The sequence below is a fragment of the Garra rufa genome, chromosome 9 (genome assembly GCF_049309525.1).
Source record: "Garra rufa chromosome 9, GarRuf1.0, whole genome shotgun sequence".
Lineage (NCBI taxonomy): Eukaryota > Metazoa > Chordata > Actinopteri > Cypriniformes > Cyprinidae > Garra > Garra rufa.
In genome coordinates, this window is record NC_133369.1 from 48,547,284 (window position 1) to 48,570,845 (window position 23,562).

Genomic DNA, 23,562 nt, shown 5'->3' on the forward strand with positions numbered 1-23,562 from the left:
AATCTATAATAAATAAATAATAAATCTATAATAATAAATCTATAATAAATTTGGTTTTCAAATAAGTGTATAGCAGACCATAAGAAGTGTTTTTTTTTTTTTTTTTCTCAGAAATGTTAATATAGTCTTAAGTTTAGTTCAGCAGAAGTCTAAACTGGCTTTTCATGTAATCTCGTTGCTACCTAAAAGGTGCCCGTATAGGGGGAAAAAAGCTACTTTGAAAGATAAGAAGAATTAGCAGTGTCTTTCAAACAAGTTAAATAATATTACAGTTATACCAATTGTTTTTGGAATAGTTTTATGTTATAGGTACTTGCTGTAAATAAATAAATAAATACAAACACTAGTTGATGCTTCACAGCACTCAAACTTGAAATTGCTGTTGAACCATAAATCATTATCAATCATTCATGCAACTGGAATACGTAAACAGACTAACAAAATAGACAACTTTAAAGTCAAGAGCGAACATCTAACACCATCCTACCAATACATACTCCATGGTTGCTAGTTTCAGTAGACTGTTTCAAATTGACAGTTATCACATGCATATCAGTGGAGATTTCATGCGTAATGAAATGTGCGGCAGATTTGCGCTCCCTGCGAGCGAAGATTCACCGTGGGCACAGGAAGAGTCTTTTCTATTTGTCTCCTTACATGAGGTAAAACATTTCATTACTCCCTGGCCTGCTTTATTATGCCGTTTGGTTTTGAGGGTATCATTTGCTAATGTGTGCCTGTGAGGGGTGTGAAAACAGCTCCAACCCCTGCGTGTCTTTAATAGCTTCCTCCATCTAATTCTGTGAGGTGGCGCCTCAGCACAGAGCCAAAGAAAATATTTAAAATGGTATTAGAGGAAATAATATTTGAGAGAGAGTGTCATTTACTTTGGTGTTGTGTTGAGATAAAAACTCAGATTAAGGCTGGAAATTGATTCTTATTCAAAGCCGGTTCCATTAAAAGACTAAAATACTGGAACCAAATGATTTTAGTTTTGTTAATGATTGTTGAAAGTTTGCACTTTTGTTGCACATCGAACAACATCCTGAAATACTTAACTACGTTTCCCACATCACTATTAAGTGGTGATGTGTCATTACTGAATCTATAGAGCCACTGCAAGATGATGCAAGCATTTTAGAAGAGTAATGAGAGAGAAAAACTGAATGCCACAACTAAGTCTTTGCATTGTCTTGTCCTTCCTTGCAACAACAAACAGAGTGCAAGCAATGTAGTCTAATTTGTGAACACACACACTGGGGGAAGAAAAAAATGCTGAAACAATTTTCACTCAAAATTGCAATTGAATGAATGCAACTCTATTAATTAGCATGCATAGTAGCATATTGGCTGTTTATTAGTACTTATAAAGCATGTGTTAATGCCTTATTCTGCATTACCATATTTTAGACCTAATACTTAAACTTAAAATGTAACCTATTCAATGCTATCTCACGGCCAATACGTACGTATTTCGCTCGTGCGATTTCTTCGATGGTTAAATTTAGGGGCAGGGTTAGATGTGGTTCTTCATACGAATTCCTACGAATTTACCACCTCGTAAAATGTATATGATTTTGCACAAATGAGATTTGGGTTGACCTGCCTTACTAGCTATTAATAAGCAGAACATTTTAAGAGTTTATTGAGACAAAGTCATAGTTAATAGCTATTTAATACTGAGAATTTGCAACCAATAATCTATTTAGAACATGGACACAATGTGATAGAATTCCAGTAACAAGCAGTTTGTCTGTCTACAACATCCACAACAAAATCAGTCAAAAATTGTAAGGGCACTTTCGCGTCGGACCTCAAAGTCGCACAGGATGTTAAAATTGTTTTAAAGTTATAACATAATATTCTGCAAATAATTGTGTAAAAATTAGGCATTATTACGTAAAACTTTGTACCTGTAAATCATACTTTTTGTGAAAAGGAATAAAAGTTGATGGAGTTTTACTGCTTCCGCTGTTCAGCTGGAAACTGCAGTGATTCATACATTTAGGTAAGTTTTTTTCAGTTTTGCAGAAATGTATATAAATGCATGATTTCCAGTGAGCCTAGGTTGGAAATAAGGCATTAATATCTGCTTTATAAGTACTAATAAACATCCAATATGCTAGTAATATGCATGCTAATAAGCAAATAAGTACTAAAATAAAGTGTTACAAAAATACAGAATGACTAATACAATCTATGTCATGGAATACATTTGCTGGTTTATTACAGTTTTAACTTTTGTTTCATTTAAATAATCTATTATTTCCTTCAGTCACACAAAATTATATTTAAATTCACAATAGAGCCTTTTAACATTAAATAATACACATAATCAGTACCTGGATTTATCACTGATATGGTTTATATGATGTTGCTCCAGCTGTTTCTAAAACAGAACACAATTTGCTCAACATATATATCAAAACCTCTGATTAACACGGAAAAGACGGCTTTTATAGCATATCACGGCGTCTGGTTAGCACACAGTGTAATGATTCACTTACTTACTGAATCTGTATCAAAGCAGCACTTTATATATTTCTTTGTGTGCAAAATAAAAAATGATCCAATAATTGCTACTGTATTATGTATTAAAATTAGGACTGTTTGAAATTAGTAAATTCTGCACAGAATAACTGGCAGTTGGTTGAAAATGCTGTCCAAGTTATACTAACTGCAGTGTTCAGAGTCCAGACATATGCTTTTGCGGTGGTAGATTGCTGTTCCGTTCTAAGACGTGGGTTTTGCCTGATTTAACTGCTTTTTCTGTCTCCTCCGCGATAGTAACTACCTCTCATCTACATTCAAAGCAAAGTCACTGACATCTCAAACGAGCCTATTCCAGTGTCACTCTGACGCGGCATGCCAGCTACGCTGAATGAAAGAAACACGTATTGAGACAAGCAATGAAAAAAAAAATAGAGGGCGGGACATCTGGCCAAACTGAGATGAACCAAAGAGACGCCTCACTGTGCATTCGCTACGATAGAGACAGTCTTCTGTTGACTTTCATCCCAACCTCAAACTCACAATCGTGAAGGTCTCTGATGGCAGCTGAGTGTCAGGAAACAATCGCTGCTGTTATCCCTCTAACCTGCCAGTGTGTATGACAGATGTTTGACACCCCTCATCTCCGCCTCACTGACAAGCAAGATGACTACTTCCTCCTCCTGTCAGAAAAGTCTGAACTCAACATGGTTTTGACAGGTAAAGGGTGGAAGACAGTCATATCACACTGTTGTCAGGTTTTTTGGCTTGTTTGCCGTCTTTGGAAAGTGCGTTGAGTTTGCAAAAGAAGCACTGTACCTTGCTGCATGAGGGAGCCCACGCCAAACCAGAAGCTGTTGAGAAGTGTAAAGTTGTTTTCTACCACATCGGAGCCTGGGTTACACGGATGGGCATCGTACCACTCGTACGGGCTGAACCTGTAGCAAGAACCAGAGACAGTTCTCAAAATTGACCTCTACATTTAAAGATGAAGTGGTTTGCACTACCAATGACACCAAACAGAACTGCAAAAATAATGGTTCTCTGAAAGTTTAACCACTAGAGACCATAATATCATAAGGGCTCTTCTGATTCATACTAGAACTACTGCAACTACATCCCTGCAACTATTGAGCGGCAGCCTAGTAACTTGTATAGCAATGTGCTAAAAATAGCTCAGAACACTTTAGCAACCACCCAAACATTGTGCAAAAACCGTTTAACAGAACATTTTTTTTAATAAAAATGAAAAGGAGTACATATGTTGTTGTTTTTTTGACCAACTTAAGTAGGAGTAGTTCACTTTCAGAACAAAAATGTACAGACAATGTACTCACCCTATGGTCATCCAAGATGTTCAGGTCTTTCTTTCTTTAGTCGTAAGGAAATAATACTTTTCGAGTAAAACATTTCAGGATTTATCTCCATATAATGGACTTCTATGGTGCCCCTGAGTTTGAACTTCCAAAATGCAACTTCAAAGGGCTCTAGTCTAAACGATAACAGCCAATGAAAAAAGGGTCTTATCTAGCAAAATTATGGGTTATTTTCTAAAAAAAAAAAAAAAAAAAAGAGCACGGCAAGATGAGCGTTTGAGATTAAAAAGTATATAAATCCATTATATGGAGAGAAATCCTGAAATGTTTTCCTTAAAAAACACCATTTCTTTACGGCTGAAGAAAGAAAGACATAAACATTTTGGATGACAAGAGGTGTGTACATTATCTGTAAATTCTTGTTCTGAGAGTGAACTACTCCTTTAAGTATATCTTTCTATGTAATGTCATAATTTCTTCCATTGTCTTTGAAATATGGTTAAAGTGATAAACTAAACTATGGGTGTGTTCACACTTGTCACATTTGGTTCGATTAAAATGAACTCTGGCTAAAATGAACTCTGGCCATCCAAACCCTGGTGCGCACCAAACAAGTGGACCGAGACTGCAAAAAAATGGATCTCGGTCTACTTCCAAACTAACTCTGGTGTGGTTCGAATGAAACATGAATGCAACAAGGACCAAATACTTCTAAACGAACCAAAAAGAGGAAGTAATGACAAGATGCGATGCTATGCGACATGATTTCACGCAGAGAACAATCGGTGTATCTAAAACACAACGAGCAATGGGCAAATGTGGTGTAATGAGGAGGTAAAGTGACTTTTATGAGCTTTTTGTGAGTTCACAGGTGGTGAAAATAAAATCATAAACATGCAAGCGGACTAAGTCCTCTAAAAATATGGTTCTCTGTCCACTTCCAAGCAAACTCTGGTGTGGTTCCAATGCACCTTTTTCTTCTGTTTGGAGTGTTCGGTGATTTCTGTCATGAAATATACATCCTCTAACCCTACCAATCAGGTTGTGAGCGTATCACTATGCCTCACTGTTAAAAATGCCAGTGTGAACCTATACTAGATTTGAAGTACACTACAATGGTACAGTCAGTTCAATTACGTACACTGTTTTTTTTTTTTTTTTTCTTTCACAATGGTGGTCATTAAAGGGATAGTTCACCCAAAAATGAAAATTTGATGTTTATCTGCTTACCCCCAATGCATCCAAGATGTAGGTCAATTTGTTTCCTCAGAAAAACACAAACGAAGATTTTTAATGAAAACCGGTGCAGTCTGCCAGCCTTATCATGGCAGAGGATGGGCACCAAACCTTTAAAAGTAAACAAAAACATGCACAGACAAATCCAAATTACACCCTGCGGCTCGTGATGATACATTGATGTCTTAAGACACGAAACGATCGGTTTTTGCGAGAAACTGAACAGTATTTATATCATTTTTTACCTTTGATACACAGCCACGTCCATCTGTCCTGAGCATGAGTATGGCATCAGTCACGTCACATGTGCACACGCTCTAGCGTAGAATACGCAAACGCCGTAAGGGGAAATCAGTGAAAAGTCCCGGATGATTTTTTTGCGCAAGCAAACGTAATCTTTTAGCTTTAAATCGGTTTGAACAATCAGGATAAGCGCAAGTAATTACCATTTTGAATAGCCGCTATACCCACAATCTCTGTGCACTGTGTAAACAATGAGTGTCGTATACATGCGACAGATCGCTTCCGGCGTTTGCGTATTCTACGACAGAGCGCGTGCACATGTGACGTGACTGATGACAAACTCGTGCTCAGGACAGATGGACGTGGCTGTGTATCAAAGGTAAAAAATGATATAAATACTGTTCAGTTTCTCGCAAAAACCGATCGTTTTGTGTCTTAAGACATCCATGTATCATCACGAGCCGCAGGGTGTAATTTGGATTTGTCTGTGCATGTTTTTGTTTACTTTTAAAGGTTTGGTGCCCATCCACTGCCATGATAAGGCTGGCAGACTGCACCGGTTTTCATTAAAAATCTTCGTTTGTGTTTTTCTGAGGAAACAAAGTCACCTACATCTTGGATGCATTGGGGGTAAGCAGATAAACATCAAATTTTCATTTTTGGGTGAACTATCCCTTTAATGCATGGTAAAAAAGTTTCATATAGTGGAATGTGCTAATAAACTCTCTTATGTTACTAGCACAAAGTGACTTCTGACTTCTAATTATGAACTCTTAGTTTAAGAGTGGCACTTTACTTTAGACTAGACTTTACAATCATGCCAAAGGCGTTTATAACCCCAGGGAAATGTCTTACATATTGGCCACTTCTGAGTATTTTGTTGAAATCAAGGCAAGTAGTCGTTAACTGTGACAAGAGTGCACATCTTGGCTCTTTTCAACAACTTGTTAAACTATAATGTAATTAACTCTGGACACTCCCAGCAACTGCAGATGTCTGTAATTTCCCTTATAACACCTGTCCTTTAACATCTACAGTACAAGGAACATCTCAAAGCAGATGCTTGAAAAGATGAGAGACACAGGTATTGCCAAGGGACTTGTTAGCAGAGCACAAGCACCATAGCTGCAAACTCACAGAAGACACTTTGTAGGATTGTATTTGTCGATGTGCATGTTTTCACTTACTGCCTGGGAAAAAAAGAAAGAGTCTGTATGTCTTATAATACATGCATGTGTATTACTCATTCACTGTCTTTATGAAAAAGCTGTGTATTTTTAAAACTAAATTATATCTCATATTCTTCTTATACAGATACATTAATAAATATGCCTTTTTTTTCAGGCTGATTTGCCTGATGAGTACAAAACACTGCTCAGTTTGTTTAAACAGCCAAACCAGCCACATAGCAATGCTGACTCAACCAATGATGTGACCAATGGGGCAGGCCATCTCTTTTTTTCAAACAAAGTACATTCTATATTGGTACTCAATTCTAACTTGTAGTAGATAAAGCGTAAATATAAACATCATGCACTGGAGCATGGATAATTAATAAGGTATTTACACAGTTTTATCTTTTGTTGCTAGATTTAGTAACTTGTTATTGTTACATCTGGACTTCATTTTCTACTCACAATGACACATCATCACTATTTGAAGTCTCTGTGTTCCGATGTAATATCTACATAACATTACTAGATATCATAACATTATTATAACATTATCAGATATCATATAGGCACAATATCTACATAACATTACTAGTTATGTAGATATGGTGCCTATATGATATCTGTTGTATAATTTACTTAGATGTTTCTAAGTAACAAACACTTTGATTAGGTTTGATTAGGTGCTATATTAAGTAAAATTAAAGTATTGCTAAGCATTGCTATTCTTTGTTAAATTGACAACTTAGGTAAGTAGATTTGACTTAATTCTATATGTAAAATTCTATATGTAACATTTATTTAATTTCTTTATGAAAGTTCAACAGTAAGTAGATTGTACAGTAGCAGTAAAATGTGCAAATTGTTATGATTTTTTTAAGTAAATAAGTAAATCCTACATTTTTTTTCAGTGCATCCCTTATCTTTCCATCTTCTATGTGAGCAGTGTAAGTTATTCTACAAAAGTAATTAATTACTAGCTACTAACTACATCTTTAACAGTGTAATTGTCACAGTCAGGCTGGTTGAGAAGTGGAGATGGACGAGGAGAACCGGAGTAACTGAATAATTGAAGTTTATTAAATAAAACACTGCAAAATGAACAAATAAACAAAACCGGGAGCAGGAAATGAGCACATGTAACAAAACAAACGGAAGTAACAATATCATTGACCGACAAACGGGGTGTGCAAACACAGACTCTTAAATACACTGAAAAACAAGGCGTGGTCACAAACAAGCTAACAAGATGACGAGGGGGAAATACAAATATGGGCATGGAAGGAACCAAAAACACTAAACCAAAAGGGGGAGCAAATGGGACAAACCAAAAGTACTGGAAACAGAGGGGGAAAAACACTAGGAGAACAGAACAGAACAAGACATAATCCTGACAGTAATTAGATTGCTGTGCTAATTACTCTCTAACTAAAACATGTTGCAGTACTTATTGCTATACTTTCTAAATCCCATATCATCCTCAACCAGTTAAACAAATGCAGGATAGACATTAAACTGCTCTTTTAATTATTTTAAATTAATAATAGAACATTGCACAAATTATTATTGAACTGACTAAGGCATTTAAAAAGAGAAAGCTAAGCTAAAAACACACATTTTAACGTTATAAATGTTGATGTTAAATCCACTATTGTTTTAATTAGAATTGTCCTTTAGTCTATAGAGTATTTAGTGCAATTACTTCAGAAGTAACCCTAGCTTTACTTTTCAAGTGAATAGTAATTAAATTTCAATAATTAATTACTTACTAATGCATTACACCCAACACTGTATTCCACAAGTATCATGTAACCTGGCTATTTATTATCTCTTATTCGAGTACACTTAAACAAAAAACAAACAAACAAAAAAACTAATAATAATAATAATAATAATAATAATAATAATAAAGTTCATTCAACTTAAAAAAGCTAGGTTGTACTAAGTGACAACTTAGATATTTGAATTGATTCAACTTAAAATTTTAAGGCAGCAGGGTAACAAATTATGCTGACTCAAATTGTGTTTTTTTTTTCCACAGACAGGAATGTCAGCATTCTTGATAGTCTGTGGTTGCAATTAAAAATAACCTCATGCATCTTCTTCTTTGGTTTTCATGTACTAAACTACATGAAGCTCTAACTTCTGGAAAATTGAAACCTGGATATGTTGTGGTCATTTAAAAGATAAAACCAGTAAGATGGTGGAAAAAACGTCCATTATTTCACACTTACTGGTGCACGAGAGATAAGGTTTCCGTTTGTACTTCTTGCCCATTCTTTTGTACTTCAAACATATATTTCCAGGCAAGAGCAGTGTTGCGATGAGTGATTCCTCATTCGACTGCTCATTCGAGGCCTGAATCCTTTTAGTCTGAGGTGCAATAACATTTCATCAAATGGGGGGTACAATGTCAGATGTGTCTTACAATTAGCATAGGGCAAAATGCATTCTTCCAACTCCAAAATCCATTTGTCCCCTGGTAATTAAATAAATACCACATCAGAACAGATTAAGTTGTCCTTAATTTCACAATAATCATTTAGCAATTTGTCTAATGCCTGATTGTACGAGATTTGACACCTGACGCTGTTTTTCATGAGACCTGAAGTCTTTCAGTTTGAGTTGTGGTGCAGTTTCATCAAATGGCTGAGGTCTGAGGATGTCCTATTATGTAAACCGAGTCTGACTTCTGTAAAGTCTCTAGTGCCTGTACTCTTCATTAATGGTCACTCTGAAAGCCGCTTCAGTGAGAGGTGCTACACACATTTCTGATTAAAACACTCCTACAAATAATGCCAATGCCACTCAAAGGACCCTCAAGCAGAGTGTTAAAACCTGGAAAACAGGCTTTACATGATTGAATGGATAACAAATTGTGCGATGTTTTCATCTCAATTTCATCAGTGGCAACCCGTTTTCACTCCTACAATGTCCAATACTGCATCTTGTCTGCATGTCACTATGCATACAGTACACCAAATGCATCCCATCTCACCAATGCAAACAGTAAGCTAACTGCTTTCAGTGAGTAAATGTTAAGGGCATTTAACTACGATAAAATTATATGTTAAGGTAGAATTTTGGGCGCCCTAATGATACATTGGGGTTTGATTTTCAGTTTGAATTTTAAAAGTCAGAATAAATGAATTTTGACATAATTTAATGTAAGAAGCAAAGAAAAGTCACAATAATTCATTACAAAAAAGCTTTCCAATATATAGAATTAAAGAAGTATTCCAAACTATTTAAGCTACATTCCAGGTCTTTGGAGAAATTGCTTCATGACAGACCTAAAATACTATGGTTTTGAAGAATGTAGTATGCAACATGAATCACAGGAACGCTATTTGTCCTTTTTGTGATTTTGTGGAATAAATTATTTTTTTACTGCACTTTTATCTGCTTGTTACATTGTTAATAATGTTAAGAAGTGGTTATCTGTCTTACCTAAACCATTAAGATAATTTAAGAAATTATGCAAATAAAAATACTGATGTTAAGTATGTCAGTAAACATACTACAAGGTGCTTTTGGTATTGGTATTGCATCAGTATCTGAGTGAGAATGCATTGTGTATGTGTATTATCTATATGCAAATGGTCAATATTTTAATATTTTGTATAGTGAAAAATGTGTACAAACTACATTTACAGATGTATGAATCTCAATAACAAAATATTAAACCAAGAGCCATGTGCAAACAATTGATGCTACAGCTTTTCTCAGGTTTCTCAGGCCATTTTTAGCAATGACTTTTAAAGGCATGAAGATGACCACTTGGACTTTGGGTCATTAAAAAAATGGGTTTTTGCATTTCCTGATGAAAATGTGTGTGATGTTTATCTGTGTGAAACTTGCTGCCATTATAAGAATGCTGTTTTCGGTTGTTATTATGATGCAATGCAATTCTTAAGATGTTTGTTATGTGCATATATGCTATGCAGTTGCTACAGCATTCTGGGTAGTTGTTAAGAGTTTTTTTAATGGCCAAAAAAAATGTCACCATCAAGTCCCTTTGATTTTCTAGTCCCTATGGGTACAGTTTGGTCCCCTAGCTTTAGCAAACACCACTAATAACACATTACTGTTTGCCCTTTGATGCTTTACTGAGTGAATTCACAGCACATATAGGAAGGTACCATGAAGGTTAATAGTCCTAGGTAACAAGGCCACAGGAACAATTGGTTGTCGCTCACCTGGCGATAACGAAGAGTACACAGCTGACTCCAAGGTAGGCCAACAGGATGTAGACCCAGATATCAGGGGTCATGGGGTTCAGGAAGGAGAAGAATCCAGAGTTGGTGCTGTTGGGTCTGCGGTACAGGATACTAATGCCAGTGTTCAAGAAAGGTTTGGAGAAGTCGATAGCTTTCTCCCGCATAAAGGTGATTGTGAGAGGAGCCACAGCAAGGTCAGCTCTCTGGAGGACAGGAAGCAAAAATTAGGATCGAAGAAGTGTTCAGAAAGTGAACAGAGACAGTCTAGTCAATACTATTCTCTGAAAATCAAAAATCAACATGGAACCAAACTGGCAACATATTTTACTTTCCTAATGCAATGTGCTTTTTAAATTAAACATGATATTTAACAATAACAATAACATGTTAGGCAGGACCTGACTCTCCATTAGAAATTGTATCATCAACCCATGATCACAGAAAAATGTGCCTGTGGTAAGACTTCTCCCAAACAATATTACATTGCTCCAAGCAGTAACATAATCTGGATTACACATTAGATACTGTAGTATGATTGCTTTTGATTACTTTTAGATTACTTTAGACTTTTGAAAGAGACAGAGAGAGAACAAGAAGATAATAATAATTGGGGAGAATCAATAAAGTACTCTATGAATAATTTTCTGCCACAGTGTTAATAATATTTAATCATGTAATCCTTAAAAAAATAATAATAAAACATAATATAATCTAACTGCAAGTACTTCATTTATGGAATCTGATTACGCAAACCAGATTACATGTAATCAGTTACTACCCAGCACTGCGATTTTCTTGGTACTCCTCACCAGGGCATCGCCACACATGCTGGACACCATCTGAGCCAAATAAGTTTATCTTAGTCTTATCAGACCACAAGACATGGTTCCAGTAATTCATGCTCTTGGACAGGTTGTCTTCAGCAAACTGTTTGTGGGCTTTCTTGTGAGCCAGCTATGGTCTGAGCACTGAGCAGCTGACCTTCTACTTCTGCAACCTTTAAAGCAATGCTGGCAGCACTCATGCGTCTGTTTTTTGAAGCCAGGTTCTGCACCTGACACACAGAACGAGTGCTCAACTTCGTTGATCGACCATTGCGAATGGAACCCATCTTGGAAAACCTCTGTATGACCCTGACCACTGTAGTGTAATTAGGTTTCAGGGTGTTACTGAACCTCTAATACCCTTGGCCATCTTTGTGGAGAGCAACGATTCTAATTCTCAAATCCTCAGAGATTTATGTGCCATGAGGTGCCATGTTGAACATCTAGTGGTCAGTATGAGAGATTTGTACTCAAAGCACCACATTGTAACTGCTGTAATACAAGATACACAAGTTTGTATGGTTCTGTCAAGCAGACAAAAACATAAACATGGTGAATAGGACATGTGGCTTTGCATGGTTAAACAACATACAGTTATCACTTAGTGTGTACTCACTTTTGTTGCCAGCTATTTTGACAATAATGGCTGTATGTTGATTTATTTTCAGAGGACAGTACATCTTTATTGCTATACAAGCTGCACATTAACTACTCTAAAATATATCCAAGTTTAATTTCTATAGAATTGTCCCTTGAGTAGATATACTAAAATGGTTGCTAAAATGTGAGGGGTGTACTCACTTTTGCGAGATACTGTATATGCATATATAGCATGCACAGTAAAACACAACAAAAATAACTTTTTTTTTTTGTCCCGATAATGTGGATTTCCAATAATATATGAAACACAGTAAGACTCAGAATGTGTATTAAGAAAGTAAATGGAGACATTTCAGTTTTAAATTCGCACAGTTGGCGTGCTTCAAAAGGCAAAGCACACAATCACTAAATTAGCCAACTACTGCAAATTGAACATGATGATTGTATGAAAAAAAAAAAAAAAAAAAAAAACACAATAACTATTAAAATAGATGAAGCCCATTGTTTGAAAATCCATTGTTCCTTTTTAATGGAGGTATCTACAGTAGGCTCTGTACTGATGTTGGAGCAATCACAGGCTGACAAAACAGAGCAATTGTAACACATAGATCATAATAATATAATTGTTACCAGAAATTATATAAAAACGTCTCTCATGTGAGAAGTATAGATATGACAGCACACAAACCATCCTATCACACTCCGTAACACGGGCAAATTCACACCCCAGAGGCTCAAAGTCAGAATTGCCAAGGTGACTCAACTGTTGAAACAAGTGGCCTAGTTTCCTTGCTGTCTGCTATTACATTCCCTCCCTCTCTGTGAATCGCAAGAGCAGGGAGGCGTTCACTCGCTGATATCTGGCTGCATATTTAGAAGGTCACCATTTACATCGCCTTACCCTGCTTCCTTCTCTCCAGGGTTGGACAGGAGGTTAATGAAACCAGCTGCTTGGTGCACGCTTCACTGCGTCCTTCCCCCTAACATGATGAAACTCGCGAAGGGGTTCAGACTCTGGTCTTTACAAAATACTGCAATTCAACCATCATGGACTGAAGCATTTTCATCACAACGTGATGTCCTTTCTTCCTCCTACAACAAGACCGCTGTTACATTTACTTGGCTTTCTGTGACATTTCATTGCTGTGACCTGTCCTGGTGGTTGGAGGGTGAATTGTACTGCCTTTCTTTGTATTGCTCTGTCTTTCTTGCAGCCTGGGCTTTGGTCTTGTTCTTTTGGACAGTGGTTCTGAAAAGAGCCACTGTTCTGATTGACAGACCTGAGTGCCTAAAAATATAGTACAGCATGTGGCTAACAAGGGGAAAAGAGGGAAAACAAAGAACGAAAGCTCCAGTGTGTCTACAGGTTGGGTACCTGCAATCTCATTAAATATTTAGATTACCGACACAGTTTTTTCTTTTGTTCTCTCAGCTATCCGCGGTAACCATTCAAGACTATGGATCTCACCTGCAGGGCAAGGAAATCCCTGCTGAAAACACTAGCATGCTGGTCACCAAGCTAGAAGCAATACTTTCTTGGTTGACAACTTTGCCAGCTAATTTAGTGGTTAAAAACTGTGCATATACTTTTTTAAAATTATTATATATTTAATTCTTTATGCCTCATGAAGTATCATATTGTGAAATATGGAGGGGAAAAAACACCGGTTTTAATCAGAAACCCAAGCTGAGCAAAAATATGCAATTTGGTGCAGTTTCTGACATTTATATGGACAGAAAAGGTAATACAAGCTTCTAATAGTTTTTAATGTCATTTTTTTTAACATTAGCATTATGGTAGTTATGATCAGGAGTGATGTTAGTAAAAAGAATCATGGCAGTGCATGTTTTTTTTTTTTTTTACATTAATATTTGTATTATTTGATTACCTCTGAGTACCTTTTTTTAAATCGATGCAGGAGGGTTAAATAAAATGCAGATAAACATCAGCATTATTTTTATTTTATTATTAACTTGGCTTGAGAAAGAGAACTTACTGATATGATATTTAAACTTATTATTATTCTTTCTTATCTGAGACTAAAATTATCAACTCGTCCTTTTAACTCTACAACAACCAAACTCAGCCCAGATCTTTAGACTGTTCTGAAGTTTGTTGCTATATCTTTATTAACTGATCGGACTTTTAACTGAACTGATTTTCCTAAAAATAACGATCAAAACTGGGAAAAATCCCATAGACTTAGGCTACATTGACGGAATGTTCAAATGAGCCAAGACTTTTCAAACTCCAACTGTCAAAATTCACAGAATCCCTTGAGACTTCTATGTACTATTTCTAATCCATTCAAACTAACTTGCTAATCATGCTAACGATATGCTAATAACAAAGCTAATCGTGTTAACAACATGGTAGTAACTTGCTAATCATGCTAGAAACATGTTGGCAACTTGCTAATCATGCTAGAAATGCTAGTAACCTGCTAATTATACTAGAATAATGCTAACAACTTGTTAATTGTGTTAGAAACATGATAGCAACTTGCAAAATAAGGCAAAATAAGGGCGGTGGAGGTGTTGCGATTTATGTGGATAACACTCTGAGATTCAAAGTTCTACATGATATGACAACTGTGGTTGACAACTTACTTGAATGCTTATCAATCGAACTGTGCATGGAGAAAAGTAGAAATGTCATTATAAGTTGTGTTTATAGAGCGTCAGGTACTAACATTTATGATTTTACACAGTGGATAGAGGGCATGTTTTCAAATAAAAGTATTAAAGCTGTTTTTATTTGTGGAGATTTTAACATTGACCTGTTAAATCCCTGCAAAGTTAAAGCTATTGATGATTTCATCGATATAGTTTGAGCCTATTTCCAAAAATCACCAGACCCAGCCGAATTACATCCCACTCAGCTACACTAATCGACAATACATTTACTAATGATATTGAGAATAAAACAGTGAGTGGGCTATTGATCAAAGATATTACTGATCACCTGCCAGTCTTTCTGGTATTTGGTGGAAATTACTTGACAAAAAGATTAGACTGGTCCAAACAAACTCAATACAAAAGAATAAGGTCAGAAGAATCTATCAATTCATTTAATCATGATTTGCTTGGGCAGAGTTGGGATGTAATTTATGAAATTGGGGACGTTAATAGTGCTTATGAGACCTTCCTAGAAATGTTTAGTGCATTGTATGATAAGAATTGTCCATTAAGAGAGTTGAATAAAAAAAATAATGCTGGTTGTCCATGGATCACAAAGGGATTACAAAATGCCTGTAAAAAGAAAAACACTCTTTACAGAGAATTTGTAAGTGTGAAAACAAAAGAAGCTGAAATCAGATATAAAAATTATAAGAATAAGTTAACTAGTATTATAAGAAAAAATAAGAAGGATTATTATAAGAAATTACTAAATGATAATAAAAATAACACTAAAGGAATTTGGAAAACATTAAACAGTTTAATAAGAAATGGTGATACATCAACCAACTATCCCAAGTACTTTATTGATGATGGTAAAGAAATCTATAATACTGAAGATGTTGCCAATAGCTTTAACAAATTTTTTGTCAGTGTGGGGCCTGGTCTTGCTGACAAAATCCCAGATCCTGGGGCAGCTGGTAGGGAAATGGAGGAGCTGTTGGAGAGAATTCCTAACTCAATGTTTTTGTGTGGTGTGGAGGAAATGGAAATTTTAGATATTGTTAACAATGTAAAAACAAATTCTCCACTGATTGGAATGGAATTGATATGGCATTAATAAAACAGGTCATTATGGGAATTTTAAAACCACTAACTTATATATGTAATTTATCTTTTCAAACTGGCACCTTTCCAGATGCAATGAAAATAGCCAAAGTTATACCTCTGTTTAAAACCGGGAGCAAACACCACTTCACAAACTATAGGCCAGTTTCTTTACTACCACAGTTCTCAAAAATACTAGAAAAACTATTTAATAGCAGATTAGATGCATTTTTAGAAAAGCACCAGCTACTAGCTGAAAGTCAATATGGTTTTCGCTCAAATAGATCCACATCTCTTGCATTAATTGAATTTGTAGAGGAAATCACAAATGCAATTGATAAGAAACATTTTGCACTAGGATTATTTATTGATTTAAAAAAAGCATTTGACACAATTGATCATGATCTATTAATTTTTAAATTAGAACGGTCGTATGGCATCAGGGGAGTAGTACTAGATTGGATCAAGAGTTATCTAAATATGAGGCGTCAGTTTGTGAAATTGGGGGATTGCTGTTCTCCATGTCTGGACATTGCTTGTGGGGTCCCCCAGGGGTCAGTACTGGGGCCAAAATTGTTTATTTTATATATCAATGATATGTGTAAGGCATCTAAGATATTGAAATTAGTTCTATTCGCTGATGACACTAATATTTTTTGTTCAGGAAATGATTTAAGGCAATTGCAGGAGGTCATTATGAAAGAAATGATCAAATTAAAAACATGGTTTGATTATAATAAATTGTCTTTAAACTTGTCTAAGACAAAATTTATGCTGTTTGGAAATTATAGAAATGATAAGGTACATATAGCAATTGACGGGGTGGTTATTGAGAGAGTATCTGAAATAAAATTCCTTGGAGTCACTATTGATGATCAAATGAATTGGAAATCACATATTAAACATCTTCAAAATAAAGTATCAAGGAGCATCTCAGTAATTAATAAAGCAAAATCATTTCTTGATCATAACTCACTCCGCATTCTCTACTGTTCACTAGTATTACCATATTTAACCTACTGTGTTGAAGTCTGGGGCAATAATTATAAGAGCACACTGTACCCATTAACTGTTCTTCAAAAAAGAGCAGTGCGAATCATTCACAAGGTTGGATACCTGGATCATACTCATTCACTTTTTCTACAGTCAAAAATGTTGAAATTTACTGACATTGTACAATATCAAACTTTACAAATAATGCATAAGGTTAAAAGTAATAAGCTTCCAGGGAATATTCAACAATTATTTGATTTAAAAGAGGGGCATTATACTTTAAGGGGACAATTTAATTTCAAAAGGCTTAGAAACAGAACAACTATAAGAGGTTTCAGCTTATCAATTTGTGGGGTGAGGCTATGGAACAGTTTGAATGTGGAGTTAAAGCAATGTCCAAACATAATACAGTTCAAAAAAAGGTATAAACAGATGGTTTTCCAGCAGTATAAGTATGAAATTGGGTGGTAAGGTGGAGATGTTGTGGCTGTTTGTGCATCTATGTATGTTCATGCTTGTGCTGTTTGAGCATTTATGGATGAAGACTTGTGAATAGGGCATATGGATGTTTATGTATATATGGAAATTTGTATGTATTATGTATGTGGGTATGTTTGTATATGTGTATGTATATTTGCATATATAAAGATGTGTATGTATATGTGTGTGTATTTATGTGCAGGTATATGTATATATCTGTGTATATGTTTGGGGGTGTATATGTTTGTATACAGTATATGTATGTATATACTTCAGCTCTAGTAAATACTAACTAGTAACTTGTTTTCCTTTAACTGTATGATTTAGTGAGAGGGGGTGGGATTAAAAAAGTGAAAACTTCTTCCCACTCCTTTTCAAATATGCTAAGAAGAAAAAAAGAAAGAAAAAGAATATATATAGGAAGATCGTTGTTTTTTTTGCTGTCTTGTTGACATGTTTCTTGCATATTTGAAATAAAATGACAATCAAAAACTTGCTAATCATGCTAGAGACCTGTTAAAACATGCTAGTAACTTGGTAATCATGCTAACAACATACTAGCAACTTGCTAATTATGCTAGTAACACGCTAATCATGTTAAAAACATGCTAGCAACTTGCTAATCATTTTAAAACATACTAGTAACTTGCTAATCATGCTACAAAAAGTTAGTAACCTGCTAATTATACTAGAATAATGCTAGCAACTTGCTAATCATGCAAGAAACATACTAACAACTTGCTAATTGTGTTAGAAACATGATAGCAACTTGTTAATCATGCTAGAAATGTTAATCATGTTAAAAACATGCTAGTAACTTGGTAGTCATGCTAACAACATACTAGCAACTTGCTAATCATGCTAGAAAAAAGCTAGTAACCTGCTAATTATACTTGGATAATGCTAGCAACTTGCTAATCATGCAAGAAACATACTAGCAACGTGCTAATTGTGTTAGAAACATGATAGCAACTTGTTAATCATGCTAGAAACATTAATCATGTTAAAACATGCTAGTAACTTGGTAATCATGCTAACAACATACTAGCAACTTGCTAATAATGCTAAAAACATGCTAGCAACATGTTAAAAACTTGCTAATTATGCTAGTGACATGTTAATCATGTTAGAAACATGCTAGCAACTTGCTGCTAAAACATGCTAATAACTTGTTAATCATGCTAGAAAAAGCTAGTAACCTGCTAATTATACTAGAATAATGCTAGCAACTTGCTAATCATGCAAGACACATACTATAAACTTGCTAATTGTGTTAGAAACATGATAGCAACTTGCTAATCTTGCTAGAAATGTGTAATAATGTAAAAAACATGCTAGTAACGTGGTGATCATACTAACAACATACTAGCAACTTGCTAACAATGGAAAACACATGCTAGTAACATGTCAATTATACTAGAATCATGCTAGCAACATACTAGTTACTTGTTAGTCATGCTAGAAACATATTAGCAACTTCCTAATCATGCTAGAAACAGGCCATTAACATGCTAGAATCATGCTAGCAACATGTTAGTAACTTGCTAATCATCCTATAAACATGCTAGCAACTTGCTAATAATGCTAGCAACATGTTAATCATGCTAGTAACTTGTTAATCAATATAAAAAACATTTTAACGACATTCTAATCATGGCAACAGCATGCTAGTAACATGCTACTCGTGATAGCAACATGCTAGTAACTTGCTTATCTATATATCTATCTCTGACTCAGACTGTATTGTCTTCAAAACATTCCAACTTTAACCTTTTAAAACTACTTTAAACGTCAAACTATTTAAGACTGAAAACAATCAAACGTAAAACTTTTTAAACTTTTAAAAAACTTTTCAAAAGTCTGGCTTGGCTGGTCTGGCTTCCTCAAGCCAATTTAAAGTTTGTTTTTACAAACTTTTTTATCTAGTTATAATAATAATAATAATAATTATTATTATTATTATTATTATTTTTTATTTTTATTTTTTTTTTGTGAGAGCAAAACATATTGTGTGATGTAGTACAATGAAAGAGATGGACAAATCATTGTTCTTCAACATTTACTAGCCTACCTTAAAAAAACAAAAAAAAAAAAAACATTACAAATTTGCATTACCGAGAGGTAATTACACCAAAGCCAGAGCCAGATTTGAGACACAATGTCAATATTCGCTCATGGACAATGGACATGTCAATATCATCTGTGATAATCCTTTAAGGATTTGCCTTTGCTTGTCAGGTCGTAATGAGAATGATTTAGCTTGGCAAAGTGCTCAGGACTGTGAATGTATGTAAAGGTCCTACACAGTCCAAGTCAAAGTTAGTACAGCGAGACAATGAGCCAGCGCTGGTACATAACCTTCCGGCTTATCCACCGGAGCAAAGATTAATTACTATAACAGGAAGAAATGACATGCTAAGGCAGCCATTAACACTGGCATGGCTGGATGATTAATGAGATCATCAATTATAACTAAATCAAGTATAATAAGCCTGTTGCATCATTTAGCGCCTTTACCACCATGACCTTTAGCTTTGGAGTGGGATTTGTGGCCACTTTTGGAAAAAAGGAGAAAAATAAACTGTGATGCCCTACTTGACACAACAGCCCTTATGACTTTAATATTCAGTTATTCAGTATTTAAGAAGTGCTCATTTTCTTTAGCATTACAGATATCAAATGCTACTCTCCATGATGAAATAAAAACAAAATAAATATTTAAAGCTCTTTATTTCGACATTATATATTCCATGATTCTCCTGGAATGCATCTTCTATCTAACTCCCATGAGTGATCCATAATCTCCCAGAAATCTGTCACTGTGAGTGCAGCAGTCATAACACTTTTTCAATTTTTGTGCAACACAGAAAGATGGAAAACAAAACATATATTGTGCATACCTTATATTATTTATCAGCAACTTACTGTTGCTTAATCCTTTGCTGATTATTATATAGCAATGCATTTTTGCATTGTAAAAATATTTGCTCTAATCAGTAATCTAGTAAATATAAATAATATCTAAACATCTTTAAAACCAAATAATACATTTAATTATCTTGTACAATTTTGCTTCTAGAACATTTATTTTTAGGTTAAAAATCCTTATATGAAAATTAAAAATACTAACTACTAAATCAGGGTTATTATTGTTAGCTAAAAGTAAAACCACACAAACAAACAAACAAACAAACAAACAATAAATAAATAAATAAATAAATAAATAAATAAATAAATAAATAATAATAATAATAATAATAATAATAATAATAATAATAGATATCAAACTTATTTAAAATAAAATAAAAATTAACTGAAAAAAACATGAATACTTGAAATACTAAAATTATTAAATGCAAAGTAACTAAAACTAAAAAATAAAAAATGAATGTAAAAACCTATATAGACTAATTCAAATAAGTAAATAAATACATACATACATGGGTCAAAGACGTTAGGATGTCCACATCAAAATAAATTTACAAAAGTGATTTTATGTCCATAGAAAACACATTAAATGTAAGTAAAGTGTCTACTTTCAAGGTTTCAAATAAGTTTTTGGAGAATAAAATGTAATTTGGTTGTAATAATATTATATTGTCATTCAGTGTAACACAATATTTATGTAAAAATTCAAACAACATGTCTATTCTGACATGTACATATTAAAATATATAAAATAATAAGGGAGCATCTTAAATTTTAGTGTGTTTTAAATGAGTAAAAAAATCGTACTGACAAATGGGCAAAACAAACAAAGTAAAGTAAACAGAAAACGTTTGAATTATATATTAATATGTTATTTATTTATTTATTTTTATATTTTATCTTTTTAGGAAACACAACCATTTAAAGCAGTATTACACTTATTGTTTTTATGCTTAAACCCTTTTTTGTCTTTGACCCACATACATACATACAAAATTGCTAAGCCTTTAACTAAACTTAAAGTAAACACATAAAAATAAAAAAAAATCAAATTTAATATTATAAAAAGTACATAAAATTACACAATAACACTGTTTGGAATACTCCAGATTTATTTATTTTATTTTATTTTATTTTATTTTATTTTATTTTATTTTATTTTATTTTATTTTATTTTATTTTATTTCTTTATTTTTGTGAGAAGTTCTCCTGTGCATATAAATACTAATAATTCATGCAACTATTAGTGAATGAGACCCAGTGATTTTTGGCAGTGGGATGCCTATCACTGAAATGCCGATTTAGTTTTGTGAAAAGTCTGATAATCCTTCGTTTTAAGGGGCTCAGTGACCTACAAAGACGAATGAAGACGTCTGACTTATTTTGATAAACCTACACGAGCACATGCCATTAAATAGATGTACTAGGGCAAAGGCGTTTGGTAATTCAGTTATGAAACCATGATTTATGTGAACACGAGGGGTGACAGTTAAAATGTATCACCCTATGATTTAATGGCACTTTATCAGCCAAAAACTACCCCGTACTAATCCGTCGTTGCTTGTTGTCTTCTTTAAATCTACGAGCCCTCGATGGATGACCCTACACGCGCATGTCACAGGCAGCAATAACACACACTCATCGTGTAAAGAACAATACCGAAGTAATGAAAATTCTGTAAGAGCTAATAAAAAATACTGATGAAAATAAATTGAGCTGATAAATAACTTTGACAAGAGCCATTAATAACAGCCTCTCAGTTCCCCGTGCACTCACAACAAGGGCTCTCGAGCAACCGAGTTCTTGTCTATAACTGAAAACAGTCCATGTTTGCTGTACGGATAGCGAGGCAGTCGGAAAAGCCATTCTAAGTTCATGGAAATAACTTTGGAAATCTCATTCCATTAAAAATTTTTCCTTCTGCGCTCAAGTCTTAAATTGTTTTCATGAAAGGCTCAAGGCGCAACATTTGGTGAAAATCGGTTGAGAAATCACCGAGTCCATAAATCCGTCTTCAGAGATAAGGCTTTGAGTTTACTCACATGAAAACACTCTATCTAGCTCAGCCTCATGTGGCAGGCCGAGGTCAGGTCCCAGAGCTTGTTTCTTAGTTTGCTTTTCAGGTCTGCTGATTCCAGATCAGCTTATCTATATAGACAGCAGCAAGAAGGGCACTCAGCCGCAAAATGAGTGCTCCTAAAAATACACACTGCACCTTCGATACTGCGCAGGCCATCTGATAAGGCTCAAGTATACTACACACCCAAATCCGTCGCATTGAGCCCGAGGCTTAAAACATTCGATGAGACACTAAAACTGGTCAAATTCGTCGGGGAGATATTTATAGAAAAGCAATGATTAAAAACACCATGAGACTGACAGACTGAGAGCTGGAGTTTGATTGGGATAAGTGAGCTTGTTTATTATTTTTGACATGTTCAGAAGTGACCGCCGAGCCCGTTTGTATTCACCTTTTTAGCGCCATCAATAAATGAAGATTTGTTGCAAAAACAAATTCAGTGGATCTGTTTTAACTATGATTGTGGGATGAGATAACAAATGGTTTACACCTGTATTTAGTGCTGTCTACTTTTAATCAAATCAGCCCAAACAGATATCAGATTAACACCGGGTGTAAATTGAGTCTGTATCTCGCAAACAAGCTACTGCTCTCAAGGTGCAAACTACAAGAATTGCATTGTCTTGTTTTCCCCATCTTCAATTAGACTATCCCTAAAGGAATTGAACAAAATAGTGAGATAGTCTTCAGTCTGTTTGTTTATTCTGGAAGACTGGTTACAGTTTGCTTTATACAGCTAAATTTGGGGAACAAGCTATTAATTATTGCCATTATCAATCCATCTAAACAAGATGACTTGTTCAGAACAATATAATAAACATACATCAGTAACACTTTATTTTAAGGACCCATTCTCACTTTTAACCTCTTAAACTCTTTGGCATATTTTGGACTTTTGGCATACCTGAATTTAAAACAGTGCCCTATTCACATACATTGAAGTAACTTGATAAAAATGGTCTCATTTAAAATAAAATATCCTACATTTTAACACATGGGTGGAATAATTTATATTTTTTGTTGTATTTTAATTTCATTATGAAAAATTAAAAAAATATATATATTTGAAAGTCTGTTATTTAAGATCTGTTTGGCCCATCGTCCTGCAGAAAGTTCCTTTTGATTTCACTAGGTGCCAGAAAACAGGGGGGGAAATAATTTTCTTTGTAACATTTTGTTTTTAAAAGTTATTGAGATTTATTTGAATGGAGGCAAAATATCCTCTAGGTGTCTTCATTTTGCAAGAAAAAGTAT

At 34.5% G+C, this 23,562-nt stretch overlaps 1 protein-coding gene across 1 annotated transcript in view; it reads right to left on the reverse strand.

The window, feature by feature from the left end:
- The window catches only part of LOC141343285 (glutamate receptor ionotropic, kainate 3-like), a 161,723-nt gene that overhangs the window by 23,599 nt on the left and 114,562 nt on the right, over positions 1–23,562 (reverse strand). Inside the window, exons 11-12 of the mRNA XM_073847879.1 lie at positions 10,657–10,880; positions 3,310–3,428 (exon numbers count right to left, since the gene is read on the reverse strand). Of these exons, the coding sequence (XP_073703980.1) occupies positions 3,310–3,428; positions 10,657–10,880 (343 nt within the window). The remainder of the gene's footprint in view (positions 1–3,309; positions 3,429–10,656; positions 10,881–23,562) is intronic.